Source organism: Microcaecilia unicolor, chromosome 14 (genome assembly GCF_901765095.1).
Source record: "Microcaecilia unicolor chromosome 14, aMicUni1.1, whole genome shotgun sequence".
Lineage (NCBI taxonomy): Eukaryota > Metazoa > Chordata > Amphibia > Gymnophiona > Siphonopidae > Microcaecilia > Microcaecilia unicolor.
In genome coordinates this window covers 20,740,478-20,757,508 of record NC_044044.1, presented here as the reverse complement: position 1 = coordinate 20,757,508, position 17,031 = coordinate 20,740,478, and the positions used below count along the sequence as shown (strand labels likewise).

General features: G+C 48.8%; 1 protein-coding gene across 1 annotated transcript; it reads right to left on the bottom strand.

The window, feature by feature from the left end:
- GPC2 (glypican 2) lies at positions 1–15,625 on the bottom strand. Its single transcript, XM_030187675.1, has 10 exons — positions 15,370–15,625; positions 13,912–14,070; positions 12,722–13,032; positions 11,928–12,008; positions 4,816–4,981; positions 4,522–4,652; positions 3,972–4,112; positions 1,801–1,937; positions 810–985; positions 1–581 (listed from the first exon to the last, which is right to left on the bottom strand). The coding sequence occupies exons 1-10, from the start codon at positions 15,530–15,532 to the stop codon at positions 355–357; spliced, it is 1,692 nt and encodes a 563-aa protein (XP_030043535.1). The 5' UTR covers positions 15,533–15,625; the 3' UTR covers positions 1–354.
- Positions 15,626–17,031: the final 1,406 nt, after the last annotated feature.

Below are 17,031 nucleotides of genomic sequence, written 5' to 3'. Positions count from 1 at the left end.
CTTAAAATCCTTCTCTAGTCCCTCAGCTGCACTCGTATCCTTCTTCACCCCTCAGAGACACTCCCTTGCCTGTCTGCTGCATTCCTCTCCCCCTCTCTGACAAAGGTGGGAGAACATCCCTTGTGGAAATTTTTTGGATTAAAAAAAAAAAAAGGATAAAAACATCTTCCACGAAGGGAAGAAACAAAAACTTTCAATGTTTTAGACTGATCATCAACTCCGTTGGAAAGACTGGCTTACGTCCATAGACCCTGCTGCTGGAAAAGGGTCCACTAGCTCACACGTGGGACCCTGTTAATGACGGGCCAGCTTGGGCGTGACAGTCAGTAGGTGTGTCTGAGACAGCTCCAGGTGTTACCGACAGTGCAGCACCAGGAGGAGTCCGGACAGCAGGAGCCAGGAGCTAGCCTGCCTGCTGGGCCCAGCGCTGTTCCGCCCACTCTGGTTCTGCTTGCTGCCCTTGCTGGGTCGGTCCTTCCGTGGAATGCGGCCCTCGCCTGGTCTAGAGCCAGTATTGGTTCCCGAAGGCCAGTCCTCACTGTACCTCTCGCCCCCACCGGATGCTCCGCTGCCGTCCTCAACTGAGGAAAGACAAAAAAAAGCAACCAATCATCAGCACTCAGACCCACCAATCACAGGCCAGTGATCTGCCCACCAGTGCTAACCCTGAGCCAGTTCTACCAATCGCAGGCCAATTATCCGCCCACCAACATTAATCCTGAGCCAGACCCACCAATTGTAGGGGCACAGAGCCAGAGGAATGCAGCTGTTTAGAGCTGTGCCTGGTGTCCAGGACAAGTAACACTCACAGGCATCCTGGAAATCCACATCATTGCCACTGAAGGCACCACGGAGCCGGTTGGTGGTTACTCTGAGCTGCATGATGAGTTGTCGCGTTCTCAGCTCTGGCCGGGCGATGTCAACCTCCACCTCTGGGTTGTTGATCTGATTTACCAAGCCATCCCTAGTCACATCTGGAAGGTACCTGAAGAGCAAGCAGGGAGCTGTATTATAATGCAGACCTAACTGCTAGTGCCCCCATATGGCATTCTTACTCCTCCTGAACTGTCATGTCTTCCTACCTCCTCATTTTAGCCTCTCTTTTCCTTACCATCTAAAGTCTGGCCACCTCCCCTCCTCCTCTGTGCTCCCTTACAGTTGAGATGGCTGTTTTCCTTCTTAGTTTATCCTCCTTCCCTCCACCAGCCTCCCTCCCAAAAGCTCTCCTCCAGCAACCTCTCCCCCTACCTTCCAGTCCAGACTATTCTTGCACCCATGGTCTCTCCTTCCTCTTTCTGTATCTTTCTCCCAGGCTTGACCAGCCGTCCTTCAAAGGCCTCTCCTTCACATCCACAGGCCTGGCCATCCCCCTTCCACAGTCTCTCCTCCACCATCTCCAACCATCCTGGCTCTGGCTAGCTGCCCTACCTCCCATAGTCTCCTCTCCCTCTGAACATCCATTGACCTCCCTGCCCCGGTTGCCCATCTGTCTGAGTCCGGCAGACCTCCCTCCCACAGTCTCCCCTCCCTCCAAGTCCCGGCTGACCTCCCTCCCACAGTCTCCCCTCCCTAAAGAGGAGTAGACTAATGGTTAGTGAAGTAGCCCGAGGACCAGGGAAATACCCACTGCAATTCCTTGTGACTCTGGGCAAGTCATTTAACCTTCCATTGCCCCAGATACAAAATAAATACTTGTATATAATATTGTAACCAGGGAAAGGTGGTATATCAAATCTCATCCCCTTTCCCTCTGAGTCCCGGCTGACCTCCCTCCCACAGTCTCCCCTCTCCAAGCCTCACCTCCCTCGGGCCTGCCCATTCCAGCACTTCTCTTCATTGGTCACATCTGCCGCCACCTTGTCATCACTGCAGAGCGTGTGGGGGAGCATCACCCAGAAACTCTTCATCAGCCTCAGTTTCTCCTTTACATCTTTCACCTGCAGAGACAGGAACAGAAACCACAGCTTATAACAGCAGTTCTCAACGCTCAGCCAGTCAGGTTTTCAGGTATCCACAATGAATATGCATGAGGCAGATTTGCATATGAGGGAAAAACCATCCAAAGGGTGCTTCAAGTGAAAATCCTGGGGGTCTGGATGGATGTAAACTTATCTACAGAGGCACAAGCATCTGCTCTGATTAAACTATCAGACTGGGAGCTAAGGGTAATTTGGCAGCTTCACCCATGTTTGTAATGATAGGGAAAGGGAAATGGGACTTGATATACTGCCTTTCTGCAACTACATTCAAAGTGGTTTACATATATTCAGGTACTTATTTGTACCAGGGACAATGGAGAGTTAAGTGACTTGCCCAGAGTCACAAGGAGCTGCAGTGGGAATTGAACTCAGTTCTCCAGGAACAAAGTCCACTAGGCTACTCCTCGCAGTGGCTCAAGCATGATGGACTCGCAGCTGGCATAAGCTCCTCTGAAGCAACTAGTTCAAAACATGGTGGCCAAGATGGCAACAGGAAAGAAGAGGCAAGATTGTATCAACCCATTCTTCTACCTTGTTGAGATGGTCAAGTGTTGGAGAAGAGAGTTGATACACTGTAAAACGCCAAATGCTCTCAGTGGCTAATCCATTAAGATGGAAAGCTTTACCTGAAATGATTTACAAGTGTGAAGCTGAAAACCTGTTGTTTTTTTTTAAAGGAAGGCCTGTCATGGGGTGGGTGAGTGAAAATAGCCAGTGAAATAGGTTAACATCACTGCAAGGTAAATTTATGGATTGTCTCAGGTCAATTGACAGAGATGATGCTTCAACTTCTATAGGCCAGAAGTCGACCGATATCACCAGCAGTCATACCCAAATATTTTTATTTATTGTAACATTTGTATCCCACATGATCCCAAACAGAGTTCAGGTTCAATGTGGCTGACAATCCCTAGAGGGCTCACAATCTTGGTTTTTGTACCTGAGGCAATAGAGGGTTAAGTGACTTGCCCAGGGTCACCAGGAGCTGCAGTAGGAATCGAACCCAGGTCTGCTGCACTAACCATTAGGCCACTCCTCCACTCAATGAATATTCCACTATATCTTTTTTGAGATGCAGCGACCAGAATTGAACACAATATTCGAGGTGCGGTCGCACCATGGAGCGATACAAAGGCATATGTTGATGTATTTTCTAAATGTATCCTTGAGCATGATTTTGAGCATCACTAAAAATGCCGACTCAGGATGGAGGTGGTTTAGACTGATCGTTACACCGTGACTCACATTCGTAGAAGCTGTTTACTCTCACAGTCAGGACCGTTGCAAGGTATCAGATGCCCCAGGCCAGTGATTCTCATACTTTTTTCTATGGTGGAACCCCTAAAATATTTTCAATACAAAGAACCCACTCACCCGCCTCCCCCCCTCCCATCCACAAGGAGCACCCTTTCTCCTAGAACCATACGTAGGCCACCCACCCGCCTCCTCGGCCTAACGTATAGTTGATGGGCAAGAACGAACCCCAGTCCCTCCTGCCCATACCGGCTCCACTGACAAAATGGCTGCCCAGACCTCCTGTGGCAGTTCCTTGGAACTCGGTTTGGGAATCACTGCCCTAGGCAAACCTTCAGCCTTGCACACCCTCTCTCCCCCCTCAGTTATCTATAAGGACCCTTGCCCCCCCACCCCCGCTGATTAAAACTCAAAAATCACGACTATCCCTGTCAACTGTAGATACGAACATCACACTTTAAAATATTCGGCTTTGTTTTGTATGTACATCTGTAATGAAGACACATTCCAAAAAAGCGCTGTTCACGGTGTTCTGAACTCCTTTTTGCCACTGTTTTTCAAGAACATTTCATCTGTTATAAGGGCAAATTAAAAAGGCTGAAAGGCTGTACTTATTACAAGGAATTTAAGTGCCTCATATCCACAGTCCCTGGACTCTCTCAGCAGCTAAGGGTGTACCCCAGTCATTCATTACAGAACCTCTCAAACCCTGACCTCCCAGAGATGAGCTGCACCCACCAGGCGGTCCAGGTTTGTCCCAGCGGCTGTGGTGGGTTTCTCATCAGGGGAGTAAGTCCTGAATCGTCGCTTTGTCTCATCCCGAGCTGCCCGTTTGGTGCGGCCAGGGGCTGGGCGGGGGTTTCCACAACCCTGAAAAACCTACAGCAAAAGAGAGAGGTCAGCTGCTAGAAACAGGAACAGACTTGAACAGAGAGGCCTACCCATCACACCAGAGAGAGAGAGAGAGAGAGACAGACATGAGAGGGAGAGAAAGAGAGAGAGAGGGAGACAGACAGGAGAGGGAGAGAAAGAGAGAGCGAGAGAGACAGACAGACAGGAGTGGGAGAGAAAGAGAAGAGACAGACACACAGACGGGAGAGAGAGAGAGAGACAGACAGAAGAGTGAGAGACAGACAGACAGACAGGAGAGGGAGAGAGAGAGAGAGAAACAGACAGACAGGAGAGAGAGAGAGAGAAACAGACAGACAGACAGGAGAGGGAGAGAGAGAAACAGACAGACAGCGATGCCATCACTTTTCAGCCGATCACCCCCTTCCCCATCCTTCACCTTGGTGGACATCTGTACACTGTTCTCCTGCAGGTACATGATACCCTCTGAAATTTTCACACCAATAGAGTCCGCGGCAAGTTCAAAATTAAAGGGACCCTCCAACCGCTCAGCAACTTGTACAAGAGCATCTGATGTAGGAGAAAAGAGACTTCAACAGTTACAGCTGTGAGTAAGTGGGGGGGGGGGGGGGGCTGAGGGGGGTTCCTGTGACTGACATTCACAGCTATGGGAAATTCCCTTGCCAAGCACACATGCTCCTCAATGCCCGCAGATGCAAGAGCCAGTACGCACCAATAAACTGGTTCCACTCCGAGTCCAGGTCAGCCTGGTTAGCGAGGCACCCTTTCATCACGTTCAGGCAGAAGCCATTGCAAGGTTTGAGACTTGGCATCCCGCGACACAAGGGGCAATAGGTCATTCTCATCACTGCCCGCAAGCACTCAGCAGAAGGGCTGATCTGTGACAGGCAGACACACAGAAGGTACCACTTAATACCTGCCACGGAGTGGCAGAGAGATCAACACAGAAAGGCAATAGCATTTGACAGTCAGGTTCTGGCATGGATTAAGCGAAACCATGTCCCACTGCATAAAACCACATCTAACCACAACGCAGTGACATGAGAGACCACACCCTGCCCACCCCCCCACCCCTGCACTATCATACCCAGACCACACCCCCTGTCACAAAACCACACCTCACTAAGAAACACTGAAACAGGGCTGGTGTGATATTTATCCAAGGCAGGAATCTAGGACTTCAGCTTCATGACCAGTTTTCCAGGATTAAGCATATTTCTTTGATCATAATGATGGGTTTTGGTCAACTGTGAATCACCGTGAAGGGAGATTTGGATTTTAGCTCACACCTTTCTTACTTGTAGCTCAAGGTGAATTACATTCAGATACAGTAGGTATTTTCCTGTTGCTAGGAGGCTTTAAGTTTGTACCTGAGGCAACAGAGAGTTCAGTAACTTGGCCAAGATCAAAAGAACTGCAGGATTAGAACCTGGTTTCTCTGGTTCTGGGTCCATTAGGCTATTCCTCCACTCCAATTTTGGTCGTATTTGCCACAGACAGACACTACACGGGTAACCCAGTCTCTGCATTTTTTCTTGGGGGGGGGGGGGGGGGGTTCTTTGCCTTTGTTTTTTTTTTTTTTTATTGAATTTCAGAATGAAACAGTTAAAACAAACATAATTAGCTCAGGATGACCTGTGGCTCTTCGATACAATGAAGCAGGGGCATAGCCAGACACCCAATTTTGGGTGGGTCTGGGCCCAAGATGGGTGGGCAGAAGAACCCTATCCCACAGGTGATTTCGTCTCTCCTTCTCTCGCCTGCATGCCACATGGTCTCTCAAACAGCCTCCCTCTCCCGCATACCTTTTAAACAGCAGATTTTCACCGGCAGCGAGCAGCAACTAATACACACTGCTCATGTTGGCCCCACAGCCTTCCCACTGATGCAACTTCCTGTTTCCGCACAGGCGGGAATACGCCAGAGGGAAGGCTGTGGGGTCAGTGCGAGCAGTACGTATCAGTCGCTGCTTGCTGCAGGCGAAGATCTGCTATTTACAAAGTATGCAGGAGGGGCAGATGTTTATTTCATTTATTTGTTACGTTTGTATCCCACATTTTCCCACCTCTTTGCAGGCTCAATGTGGCTTACATAGTACCGTAAACGGCGTTAACCGATTCCGGTATGAACAAATACAAGGTATAAGTTTTCAGCTGGTGGGACTTGGGGATCCCTGCCAGCCACATCATAGGTGTGCTGCTACTGGGTGGGCCCGAGTTCAAAGTGGTTGGGCCTGGGCCCACCCAGGGCTACGCCACTGCAATGAAGCGTATGTATGAAAAAGGATGTGACTTGTGCTGGTGCCAACGTGGCGAAAGGGGCAGTTTCCAACATATTTGGTGGTCTGTCCTAAAGGAATCCTGTTCAGAAGGAATAGATCCTCAGAAGCTTAGCGGAGATTGGGTGGCAGAGCTGGTGGGGAGAGGTGGGGCTAGTGATGGGCAGACTTCTACGGTCTGTGCCCTGAAAATGGCAGATACTTTTTTGTGTTACCTGGCCTTGATTTGTAACACATATGAGTTTATCTTGTTGGGCAGACTGGATGGACCGTGCAGGTCTTTCTCTGACGTCATCTACTATCTTAACTGATTACAAACTATGTATTCCTTAGGTACATAAGCACCGCCATACTGGGAAAAGACCAAGGGTCCATCAAGCCCAGCATGCTGTCTCCGACAGCGGCCAATCCAGACTTCAAGAACCAGGCAACCCCCCCCCCCCCCCCAAAAAAAAAAAAATTAATAATGTTCAATGGATTTTTTCCCTCAGGAATCTGCCCAAACCCCCTTTAAATTCCGTAAGGCCAGCTGCTGTCTTGATTAACAGCATTACGAAGGAACAGAATACTATAAAATTTACAAACATTTTGGTATGGTACATGGCAGAGGTGTAGCCAGCCCTCCGATTTGGGGAGGGGCCCTCAGATGGCCTGAGGGGGCAGAGTATTCACTCAACCCCCTCCCCCTGGAGTGTTAAAAACACCACCTTTGCTGGCGGGGATGCTGAAGTTCCGCCAGTCAAAGAAATTCCCTTCTGTGTCACTCCCCTCCTCCTCACACTGCTTTGGAAGTCGGCGGGGTGCCTCCAGCCCCTATTAGGCTACTACTACTACTATTTAGCATTTCTATAGCGCTACAAGGCATACGCAGCGCTGTACAAACATAGAAGAAAGACAGTCCCTGCTCAAAGAGCTTACAATCTAATAGACAAAAAAATAAATAAAGTAATCAAATCAATTAATGTGAACGGGAAGGAAGAGAGGAGGGTAGGTGGAGGCGAGTGGTTACAAGTGGTTACGAGTCAAAAGCAATGTTAAAGAGGTGGGTTTTCAGTCTAGATTTAAAGGTGGCCAAGGATGGGGCAAGACGTAGGGGCTCAGGAAGTTTATTCCAGGCGTAGGGTGCAGCGAGACAGAAGGCGCGAAGTCTGGAGTTGGCAGTAGTGGAGAAGGGAACAGATAAGAAGGATTTATCCATGGAGCGGAGTGCACGGGAAGGGGTGTAGGGAAGGACGAGTGTGGAGAGATACTGGGGAGCAGCAGAGTGAGTACATTTATAGGTTAGTAGAAGAAGTTTGAACAGGATGCGAAAACGGATAGGGAGCCAGTGAAGGGTCTTGAGGAGAGGGGTAGTATGAGTAAAGCGACCCTGGCGGAAGATGAGACGGGCAGCAGAGTTTTGAACTGACTGGAGAGGGGAGAGGTGACTAAGTGGGAGGCCAGCAAGAAGCAGATTGCAGTAGTCTAAACGAGAGGTGACAAGGGTGTGGATGAGGGTTTTGGTAGAGTGCTCGGAAAGAAAGGGGCGGATTTTACGGATGTTGTAAAGAAAGAAACGACAGGTCTTGGCGGTCTGCTGGATATGAGCAGAGAAGGAGAGAGAAGAGTCAAAGGCTGTTAGGTAATGTTAAGACGTATGACACGTGTTTAAATGTTTTCGTTAGTTGCCAGTTATCCAGAGAGTTAAGGTTAAGTTACTAAAATTAACTCATTGTGCTTACTAGAGTGGAGGTGTAACCTTGTGGTTAATGCAACGGACTTTGATCCTGGAGAACTGGGTTTGATTCCCACTACAGCTCCTTGCCCCTGGTACTTGTAAACTGCTCTGAATGCAGTTGCAAAAACCACTGAAAGGCAATATATCAAGCAGGGCTGTAGCTAGGTGGGGCCACAGGGGCATGGGCCTCGCAGATTTAGCCCTGGCTTCCCTGCTTTCACCCCCCCCCACCCCCGCCGTCAGGTACCTTTGCTGGTGGGGGTCCCCAACTCCCGCCAGCCAAAGTGCTCTTCAGCGCCGGTCTCCGGCGCGTTACTGATCTGGATTCTGTTTTTGTGAGTCTCGACGTCCTGCATGTAGGAACGTGCAGGACTTCAGGACTCACAGAAACAGAATCCAGATCAGCGAACGCGCTGGACTCGGAGGAGACCGGCTCTGAAGGGAACTTCGGCTGGCGGGAGTTGGGGACCCCCGCCAGCAAAGGTACCTGGCGGTGGCGGGTTGCCAGCAGTGGGGGGGGGGGGGGGTTGAAAGGGATGGGGGCTAAAATGTGCCCCCTCACCTTGGGCTCTGGACCCCCCTCCCGCCGAAGTCTGGCTACGCCCCTGATATCAAGTCGTCCCATTTCCCCTTCCCCTTATTAGTTGACAGCCAACTTATTTAAGATTCCATGGTGATGTCATATTTGCTTGGTCTGGTTTTAAAAATCATTACAGGATATTGCTGGTATTATCCTCTTTCAGTTCATCTATGCAGGAGTGGTTTAAAAACAGAAAGAGCTTTTTGTTGGCTTTTATATTCCTAAATGTAGAAGTTTAATGAAATTTTTGAGTCTAATTGTATGCACTCAGCCCTAGTAAATTAGCACAGGGCCAACTCAGAAACCTTGCTTTCAACATTAGATGATTCAGTTTTGGCCTCCTTTCCTACAATTTAGGAGGAATAAAAACATGAAATCATGGCTATTTACACAGGTCCATATTCCTAAGCACATGGTTTTCAGTTACAGGAGCAGCAGAGGACTGCTCCAAGATGTTTACATTGTAAGAGGGCACGCTGGAAATTTAAATCAGAACAGGAAGTTCGGGGTGAGGGGAGAATCTGGGATGAAAGGTTTGGTACGCCTTGGCATTTGAAGCAAGAGCAGTTTATGATCTCAGCAACCATGTGGATTGTTTTATGCTAGAACGAAAGTTATTTTGAGAACAACTTATCATCGTACTAATTCTATTTGACTGCTCAGGAAAATTAACTGTCTGTTATGGCAGATTTTAACCCAGACAGATATTTGACTGCAGGGCCGGCGCATCACAATAAGAGAAGTGAACATGGCAGCAGATACACGTATAGTTTAAGTCCCCGTCAGCTTTTGCCCGACTGAGTCACACATAAGGGTCAGTGAACTGCTCGGTTCAACCAGGGTTTCAGAGGAATGATTACGGGGGGGGGGGGGGCAAACCACATTTAACCCTCTGGTATTTACATAACCCTAAAAATGTAAACATTTGACTTTAGGAGCCCTCCTCCTTCACTGGCTGTAATCTTCTGAAATACTGTGCCTTTATGTGTATGGGCCCGCTACACAGGTGAGTTGCAAAATCTGACACTTGCACATACAAAATATGGGATTCTTCCTATATGAAGAGGAGAGTGGTAGCCGTGTTAGTCCACTCTTAAGGTTATCAATAGAAATCAAACAAAATAAAACATGGAAAAGAAAATAAGATGATACCTTTTTTATTGGACATAACTTAATACATTTCTTGATTAGGTTTCGAAGGTCGCACCTTCTTCCTCATGAGGAAAGGGAATTGGGACTTGATATACTGCCTTTCTGTGGTTTTTGCAACTACATTCAAAGCGGTTTACATATATTCAGGTACTATTTTGTACCAGGGGCAATTGAGGGTTAAGTGACTTGCCCAGAGTCACAAGGAGCTGCAGTGGGAATTGAACTCAGTTCCCCAGGATCAAAGTCCACTGCACTAACCACTAGGCCACTCCTCCACTCAAGAGGTTAGGGCTCTTCAGCCTGGAAAAGAGATGGGTGAGGGGGGGATATGATTGAGATCTACAAAATCCTGAGTGGTGTAGAACGGATAGAAGTGAATCGATTTTTCACTCAACAAGTACAAAGACCAAGGGACACTCGATGAAATTACATGGAAATACTTTTAAAACAAATAGGAGGAAATATTTTTCACTGAAAGAATAGTTAAGTTCTGGAACTTGTTGCCGGAGGATGTGGTAACAGTAGTTAGCATATCTTGGTTTAAAAAAGGTTTGGACAAGTTCCTGGAGGAAAAGTCCATAATCTGTTATTGAGATGGACATGGGGGAAGCCACTGCTTGCCCTGGGATTGGTAGCATGGAATGTTGCTACTGTTTGGGATTCTGGAATCTTGCTATTATTTGGGTTTCTGCCATGTACTTGTGACCTGGATTGGCCACTACTGGAAGCAGGACACTGGTGCTAGATGGACCATTGGTCTGACCCAGTATGGCTTTTCTTATGTTCTTATGATACCCAGTGATGCAACTTTTTCGTATACATATTTTTACAAAATGCTTGTGCCCACTGCACATTTAGGGACATGTATGTGTACTTCTCATGGACCTAAATGTATCTTATAAAAGGATCCATGTTCAGCGAGCTTTTTGTAATGTAGCCAGAAAAGTGTGAGCTTTCTGACCCGAATGTCCCTTTTCCACTCAAGACTTTCTGTGCACAGTAGGGCTTTGAGCATCCCACAAAATATCAAATCAATACAAGTGGTATCAATCAATTTATATTGCTAATGGCTCAAATCTTCAATATGCCTAAAACATATGGAGAATAAAAGATCTCAGAAAAACACCAACGCTAGTGTATAAACCTCAAAACCACTTGCAGCTCAGTTTCATCCAGTCACAGGTCCAAAAAAAAAAAACAACCCTCTGTATCCTAACAAATTTTGAAGAAACATAGCCACCAACACCTTGATCTTCATGAATCAAAGAAAAAAAAAAAAGATGAACTAAGGAAAATAAAAACAAGCCACCAAAATGTGATCACACACAATACAAGATAACACTTATCTGCAATCTTCAAACATACAGACTAAAGCTTCTCCTGCAACTTATATCCCATGTGGATGCAAGAGAGGTTTTAGTTTCCAAGTTTGGAGATAAGTGTTATTTTGTATTGAATATGATCTTGTTGGCTTGGCTTTTTTTTTTTATTTTGCTTTATCTTTTTGTTTTAGTTCATGAAGATGTATTTATTAAGGCTGTTTCTTCAAAGCTTGTTGGAATATGGAGTTTTTTTGACCTGTGAATGAATGAAGCTGACCCACCAGTGCCTTTGAGGATTTACAGTGTTATTGGTGCTTGAGGTCTTTCTTTTTTTTTTTTTTGTCCATGTTTTAGGCATATTGAGAATTTGAGCCATAACAATATATATCAACCGATGCAGCATGAATTATTTTGATATTTTGTGACTGAATAGCTGTCATTTTCTTTAATGTTTGGCAGTGGCTTTAAATGTGCCCTAAAATTTAACAGAAAGAGGGAATATGAGTATCTTATGATAAAGCTATTTCCATTCAGTATGTATAATCATTTAAGATAATCAATGTAGATATATTTAAAAAATAAAACATAGCAACATAACAGTAAGATCATTGCCCCCTCCAGACTGGTCTAACTTAAGTTTACTTTCCCTCTATGCACCCCCCCCCCCCCCCCATCTACAGTGCTGATGTGACAGAATTGCTTCCCTCCCTGCTACCTCACCAGATGCACCAGTCACCACTCTGAGATTTAGAGCTGCCATGGATCAACGCCCCACCTTGGTAGCTTTAGTTATGACATCACGTCCTGTGGCAAGACCCTGCATAAATGCTCGTGCTGCAATGAGTGCCCTGGTCACCTGGGAACAGAGGGGAGAGGGGAAACACAACATTACTGCATCAACACTAAGGTGGTAATTCTGTAAACTGGCACCTCCATTTTGGCAGGGAGTGCCAATTCTATAACGACATCAGGACGCCCTGATGCCGTTATAGAATAATCGAACAAGCCCGCATTGGTGCGCCAAAAAGAAGGCGTGCCCGCTTATGCCATGTGAATGGTAGGCATGGAGGGCATGCCTAGACCTGTCAATTTGGGCATCTGATAGTATTCTATAAGATGCGCATGTTGACGGATGACACTCCCACGTCCCGACCTTACTCCTTCCACTTGTATGCGCACTTTTCAATTCTGTGCTATGCCACTGCTGTGGCACCAATTTTGCATTTACGTACGTCAGACGTGCCTAAATGGAGATATACCTTATGTAGAATTTCCCTCCACAGCATTTGCCCTCCAGATTGTCACAGTCCTACAGACTTTTTGTAGAGACATGTCTGTCCTCCACTAGGGGAGAGAGGAGGACAACTGAGAATAACGTAGTATACCGTTATGTCAGCAACACAATAAAATTTACACACCACCCCCTTACAATGCTTTGCCGTCCTCAACAAGTCAGTGCAATGCTGCCCCCAGTATCTGAGGTCCTTTTTTTTTTTCATTATTATAGCAGTGTCCATTGCACAGGGGCATTGTGCATGTTCTCCCCACCCTCATTATCTTGGGGTTCACCTGTATCCTAAGCTTGCGTGGCACGTCTCCGAATGGCCGCAGCTGCTCCGCATGCTTGCTCACACACTCCAAGTATTCTTCAGGGAAGTAATACTGCGGGTTCAAGAGCCCAAAGATGCGCTCCAACAGACGGCCCCAGAAGTCCGCCAGCGCCTCCTCCAGGTGCACGCGCCCACCCTGGTAGTATCGGTGCAGCTCCCGGAAGAGCTCCTGGAAAAGCTGAGCATTCTGCATGTACAGTCTCCCGTACGTCTGCGTGAACATCTGGATCAGCAGCTTCTCCGACATGTGAATCAGTTCCCGGAAGAATTCTGGGGAGGGAGGGGCAGGGATGGAGACGAGGAGAGCGAGGGGAATAGTCCAGAGATGACAGAGAGGAAGGCAAGGCCCAGGAATAGAGAGAGAATGGTTAGAAAGAGGAAAGGGTAAAAGTGGTGAAGGGAGAGACTCACAACATGGAGAAGAACAAGTTAACACAGTGTAAAGCTGTTCCAAATCTTCTGACCTCTTTCATTTGAGCAGTGGCCGCTCCTCCCCTAACTCTAAATGCCCCTTTCGCAGGGTAAATACAAAGGGTATTGGATACTCTAGGTGAACCTTCAGCCTTGCACCCCTCCCCCCCCCCATTAACTTTCTGTGGCTGGCAGGATCTATTATTGTGATTTGACTGCCACTGCTCTTTGTCAGCCCCCACATAGCTGCTGTCCTAGGTGACTGACCACCTGGTCTGCCTGATGGTTACGCCAACCCTACTCTTTCGTACGGCATGACCCTGTTAGCGGCACATTAATAACTTCATCTTGCAATCAGAGCAGAAGCATTCACGTGGCAGCTAAGTCTATGAATTCTACTGCCTTCAGGGTCATAACCACTGACCTGTCTCAGGACCAGCTTTGAATGCCTACAAGGACATGAGAAGAGGCACAACCTCACCTCCCTGAAAACACCATGTCCTGTGCCCTCTTCTCGTGAGCCATGAGAGTCCTTTCATTATTTCAATTGCCGTATGCCCCCTCGACCAGTGGTGAAAAGTCCACTGATGTGGTGTGACTACCTTCTTCCCCAGTTAGTAGTGAAGGAATACTGTCTCACTGCTGTAGGATCACTTCTCCCCTCCCTCCCCTGCCCAGTCCCATTCTCACTCCTGTCCCTGCCTGCCTGCTGTCCCTTCCCCTCGGCTCCTGTCTTACCATCGAACTTGCGGTGCCGGGCGGTAAAGGTGCTGAGCAGGAAGGAGCTACTGTCCTCCACCAGGCTCTGGAACTCAGCCTGACTCTGTCGGCTCAGCCGCTGCTCCGTCTCGCTGGCGCAGCACGTATAGTCCTGGGGGCAGATGCGCAGGTGCTCACCTGGGGGAGAGAGGAGGAACGGGGTTACAATCGAGGGGGGAAGGAGTTATAGCTGCCCCCTCCCCAAGACAGTGGACACTGGTGCAGAAGGTTTGGGGGTGGTGCTGAGAGTATCCCACTCCCTCACAAAGGTTCTAAACCTGAACCCCCCTCCCCCGGATATCCCTTATGGTAACCAAAGCCCTTCACTGGGGGGGGGGGGGGGGGGCTGTGCTGTGGTGGCACAGAGAGAGTGCGGACAAGAGGGGGCTAAGGGATCATTCCATCATCTGTTCACAAACTGCATCCAAGTGTCCCAATGTAGAGAGGCAGAAATGACACAAAGAAACAAAGGAACAGTAGAGATCTTGAACAGGAAACCAGTACTCTGCAAAAACCCCGTGACCCCAAGAGCCCCCACTCTTACACCCCACAGTATTAGGGGTCCAGGAGCTGGGGTCATGGGTGAGACCAGTATTAAGGGGGTAGAGGACAATTTTCCAAAAAAAGCCTGGGCTTGTTGGGTTCTAGAGTCACACAGTACAGCTATGGCTGGTACAGTGACGTAGGGGTGAGCGCACATACCTGACAGAAAAATTGGGGGGGGGGGGGGAAGAGGGGAGGGCCATGTGCAGAAGTTTGGAGATAGCACTTGAGGTGCAGTACTAGTATTTAGGAATAATATTTAGAAGGGCAGTAGTTAGGGGTCAACAGCCTATAGGAGTGAGAGAGTATGGGGTACTCTTTAGCAGTAGGGGCAGTGCTTAACAGTAGGGTATTATATAAGGGAATGTGCAGTATGGAGGAGCATATTTAGGGGCGGGGCATTGTTTAGGGATAAGCACAGGGGAGCAGGTTTAGGGGTGGAGGATTGTTAGGGATAGCAGTGTATACAGAAATGGGAGAGTATGTTTAGAGATTGGGGGTGGTGCTTAGGGGGGGTTGGAGACTGTATATAGGTGGATGTCCGGGTATTGTTTAGGAATGGGGATACAAGTGCAGGGATAGCATTTAATGGCTGGGGACTATATGTAGGAGCAGCTTTAGTGATTGGGTGTATTGTTTAGGAGCAAGGAGCCTGTTTTAGAGGTCGGGGCATTGTTTCCTAGTGGGGATAGTAACAGGTTTAAGGGTTGGAGTTGCCTTTAGGATTGGGGGCAGTGTTTAGGGATCGGGCTATTGTTTAAAAGTGAGAGCAGAATACAAGAGACTGGAGTATTGTTTAGGACTAGGGGACGGGATACAGGCGCATGCCTAAGGATCGGGGGTATTGTGTAGGAGAGTGGAAGCGTGTTCTGGCCTCCGGGGCAGGGCACTTACCCGAGATGAGAGTGGGGGGCAGCAGGCTGAGGCTGAACCCCCGGGAGCTCAGGACGTGGCGGGTGTCGGCGCAGCTCCGGCCACGGCTCTCCGGAGAGGAGAAGTAGCGCTGGGGCAGCAGGAAGAGCAGGAGGACAGGGAGGGGGCGCAGCGGCAGGGCCATGCCCGGTCCCAGGTTCGGATCCAGCAGGCACCGGAGGCAGCTTAGCTGACTCGCACTCACACACACTGGGAGGCAGCGAGCGAGGAGCCGGCAGACAATGGGAGCCCGGAGCGGGGAGGGCGGCGTCCGCCGGGTCCTACTGCTAACACCACTCATCATGATATAAACAGTTTATTACACACCGCCCCCGCTCACTTTCTCATCTTGGGGATGGGAGTGAGATATCTGACTCATACTGTATACACATAGCGAGACCCCTCTGCACACGTACACACTCACTGATACCTACTCACCATCATTATGTAAATCTATATCCCAACAACTCACTGCTGGATAAAATCACAAGGGGGTGATTATATATTCAAATTATCACCTCCCCTCTATTCACGTGGCTAAAATTACAAGGGAAATATATATATACACACACACTGTCTGTTCCCCCCTCCTCTCGCTCCATGTGCTGAATAAAATCAGAAGGGTGCTGGATACGCACACGGACCCCCCCCCCCCCCCCTTCTGAGATTATATAAATACAGTCCCTCCCCGCCCCCCACCCCCAACAAGCGGCCAATATTGCAAGGGGAAAATAGACCACTTATGCTACACCCACCTCTCTCTCCCAATGCAGGGGACTATATGCACGCTAAGACCCCACTCCACTGTGCTAGATAAAATTTCAAGGGAAAGACTCCCTTGAAACTATATCCAGGACGGTGGGGTGTAATATTGGGCTTGGCCAGGGTTGGGAGGACTTGGGAGGGGAAAGATTTATATACACACTGGCATCCAATCAGCGCTTGATAATACGCTGGCTCCTCCCCAGACCTGGACAAATTCGAAGGCTAGAGCGGGACCTGTGAGCAGTCCCGCCCCTTGTACCATTTCATTGGTGAGAGGAGGAGAAGGGGCGGGGCGATTCCAGGCCCCGCTTGAGTGTGGCTCTCTGGGGTGAGGCCTGAGTGAGGAGGAGCTGAGTGGAAGCGCAGGTACAGCAGCGGCTGGGGAGAGGGAGAGACTTGTTTTGGATAGTGGAGTGGAGTGGGGGATTGCTTAAATCACTTGGCCCTCCATTATCCCAGGTACAAAATAAGTACCTGCCTATACTCTTTGATTGTAACCACAGAAAGGCAGTATATCAAATCCCATCCCTTATCCCTTCTAAGTGGGGTGGAGAGAAGTGGGGGGGGGCTGTTGAAGATGGGCAGTGGGGTGGAGAGAGGGGGGCTGTTGAAGATGGGCAGTGGGGTGGAGAGAAGGGGGGCTGTTGGGGAGGTGAAGTGGCTTGTGAATGATGGGGTGGAGAAAGGGGGGGCTGTTGAAGATGGGCAGTGGGGTGGAGAGAGGGGGGCTGTTGAAGATGGGCAGTGGGGTGGAGAGAAGGGGGGCTGTTGGGGAGGTGAAGTGGCTTGTGAATGATGGGGTGGAGAAAGGGGGGGCTGTTGAAGATGGGCAGTGGGGTGGAGAGAGGGGGGCTGTTGAAGATGGGCAGTGGGGTGGAG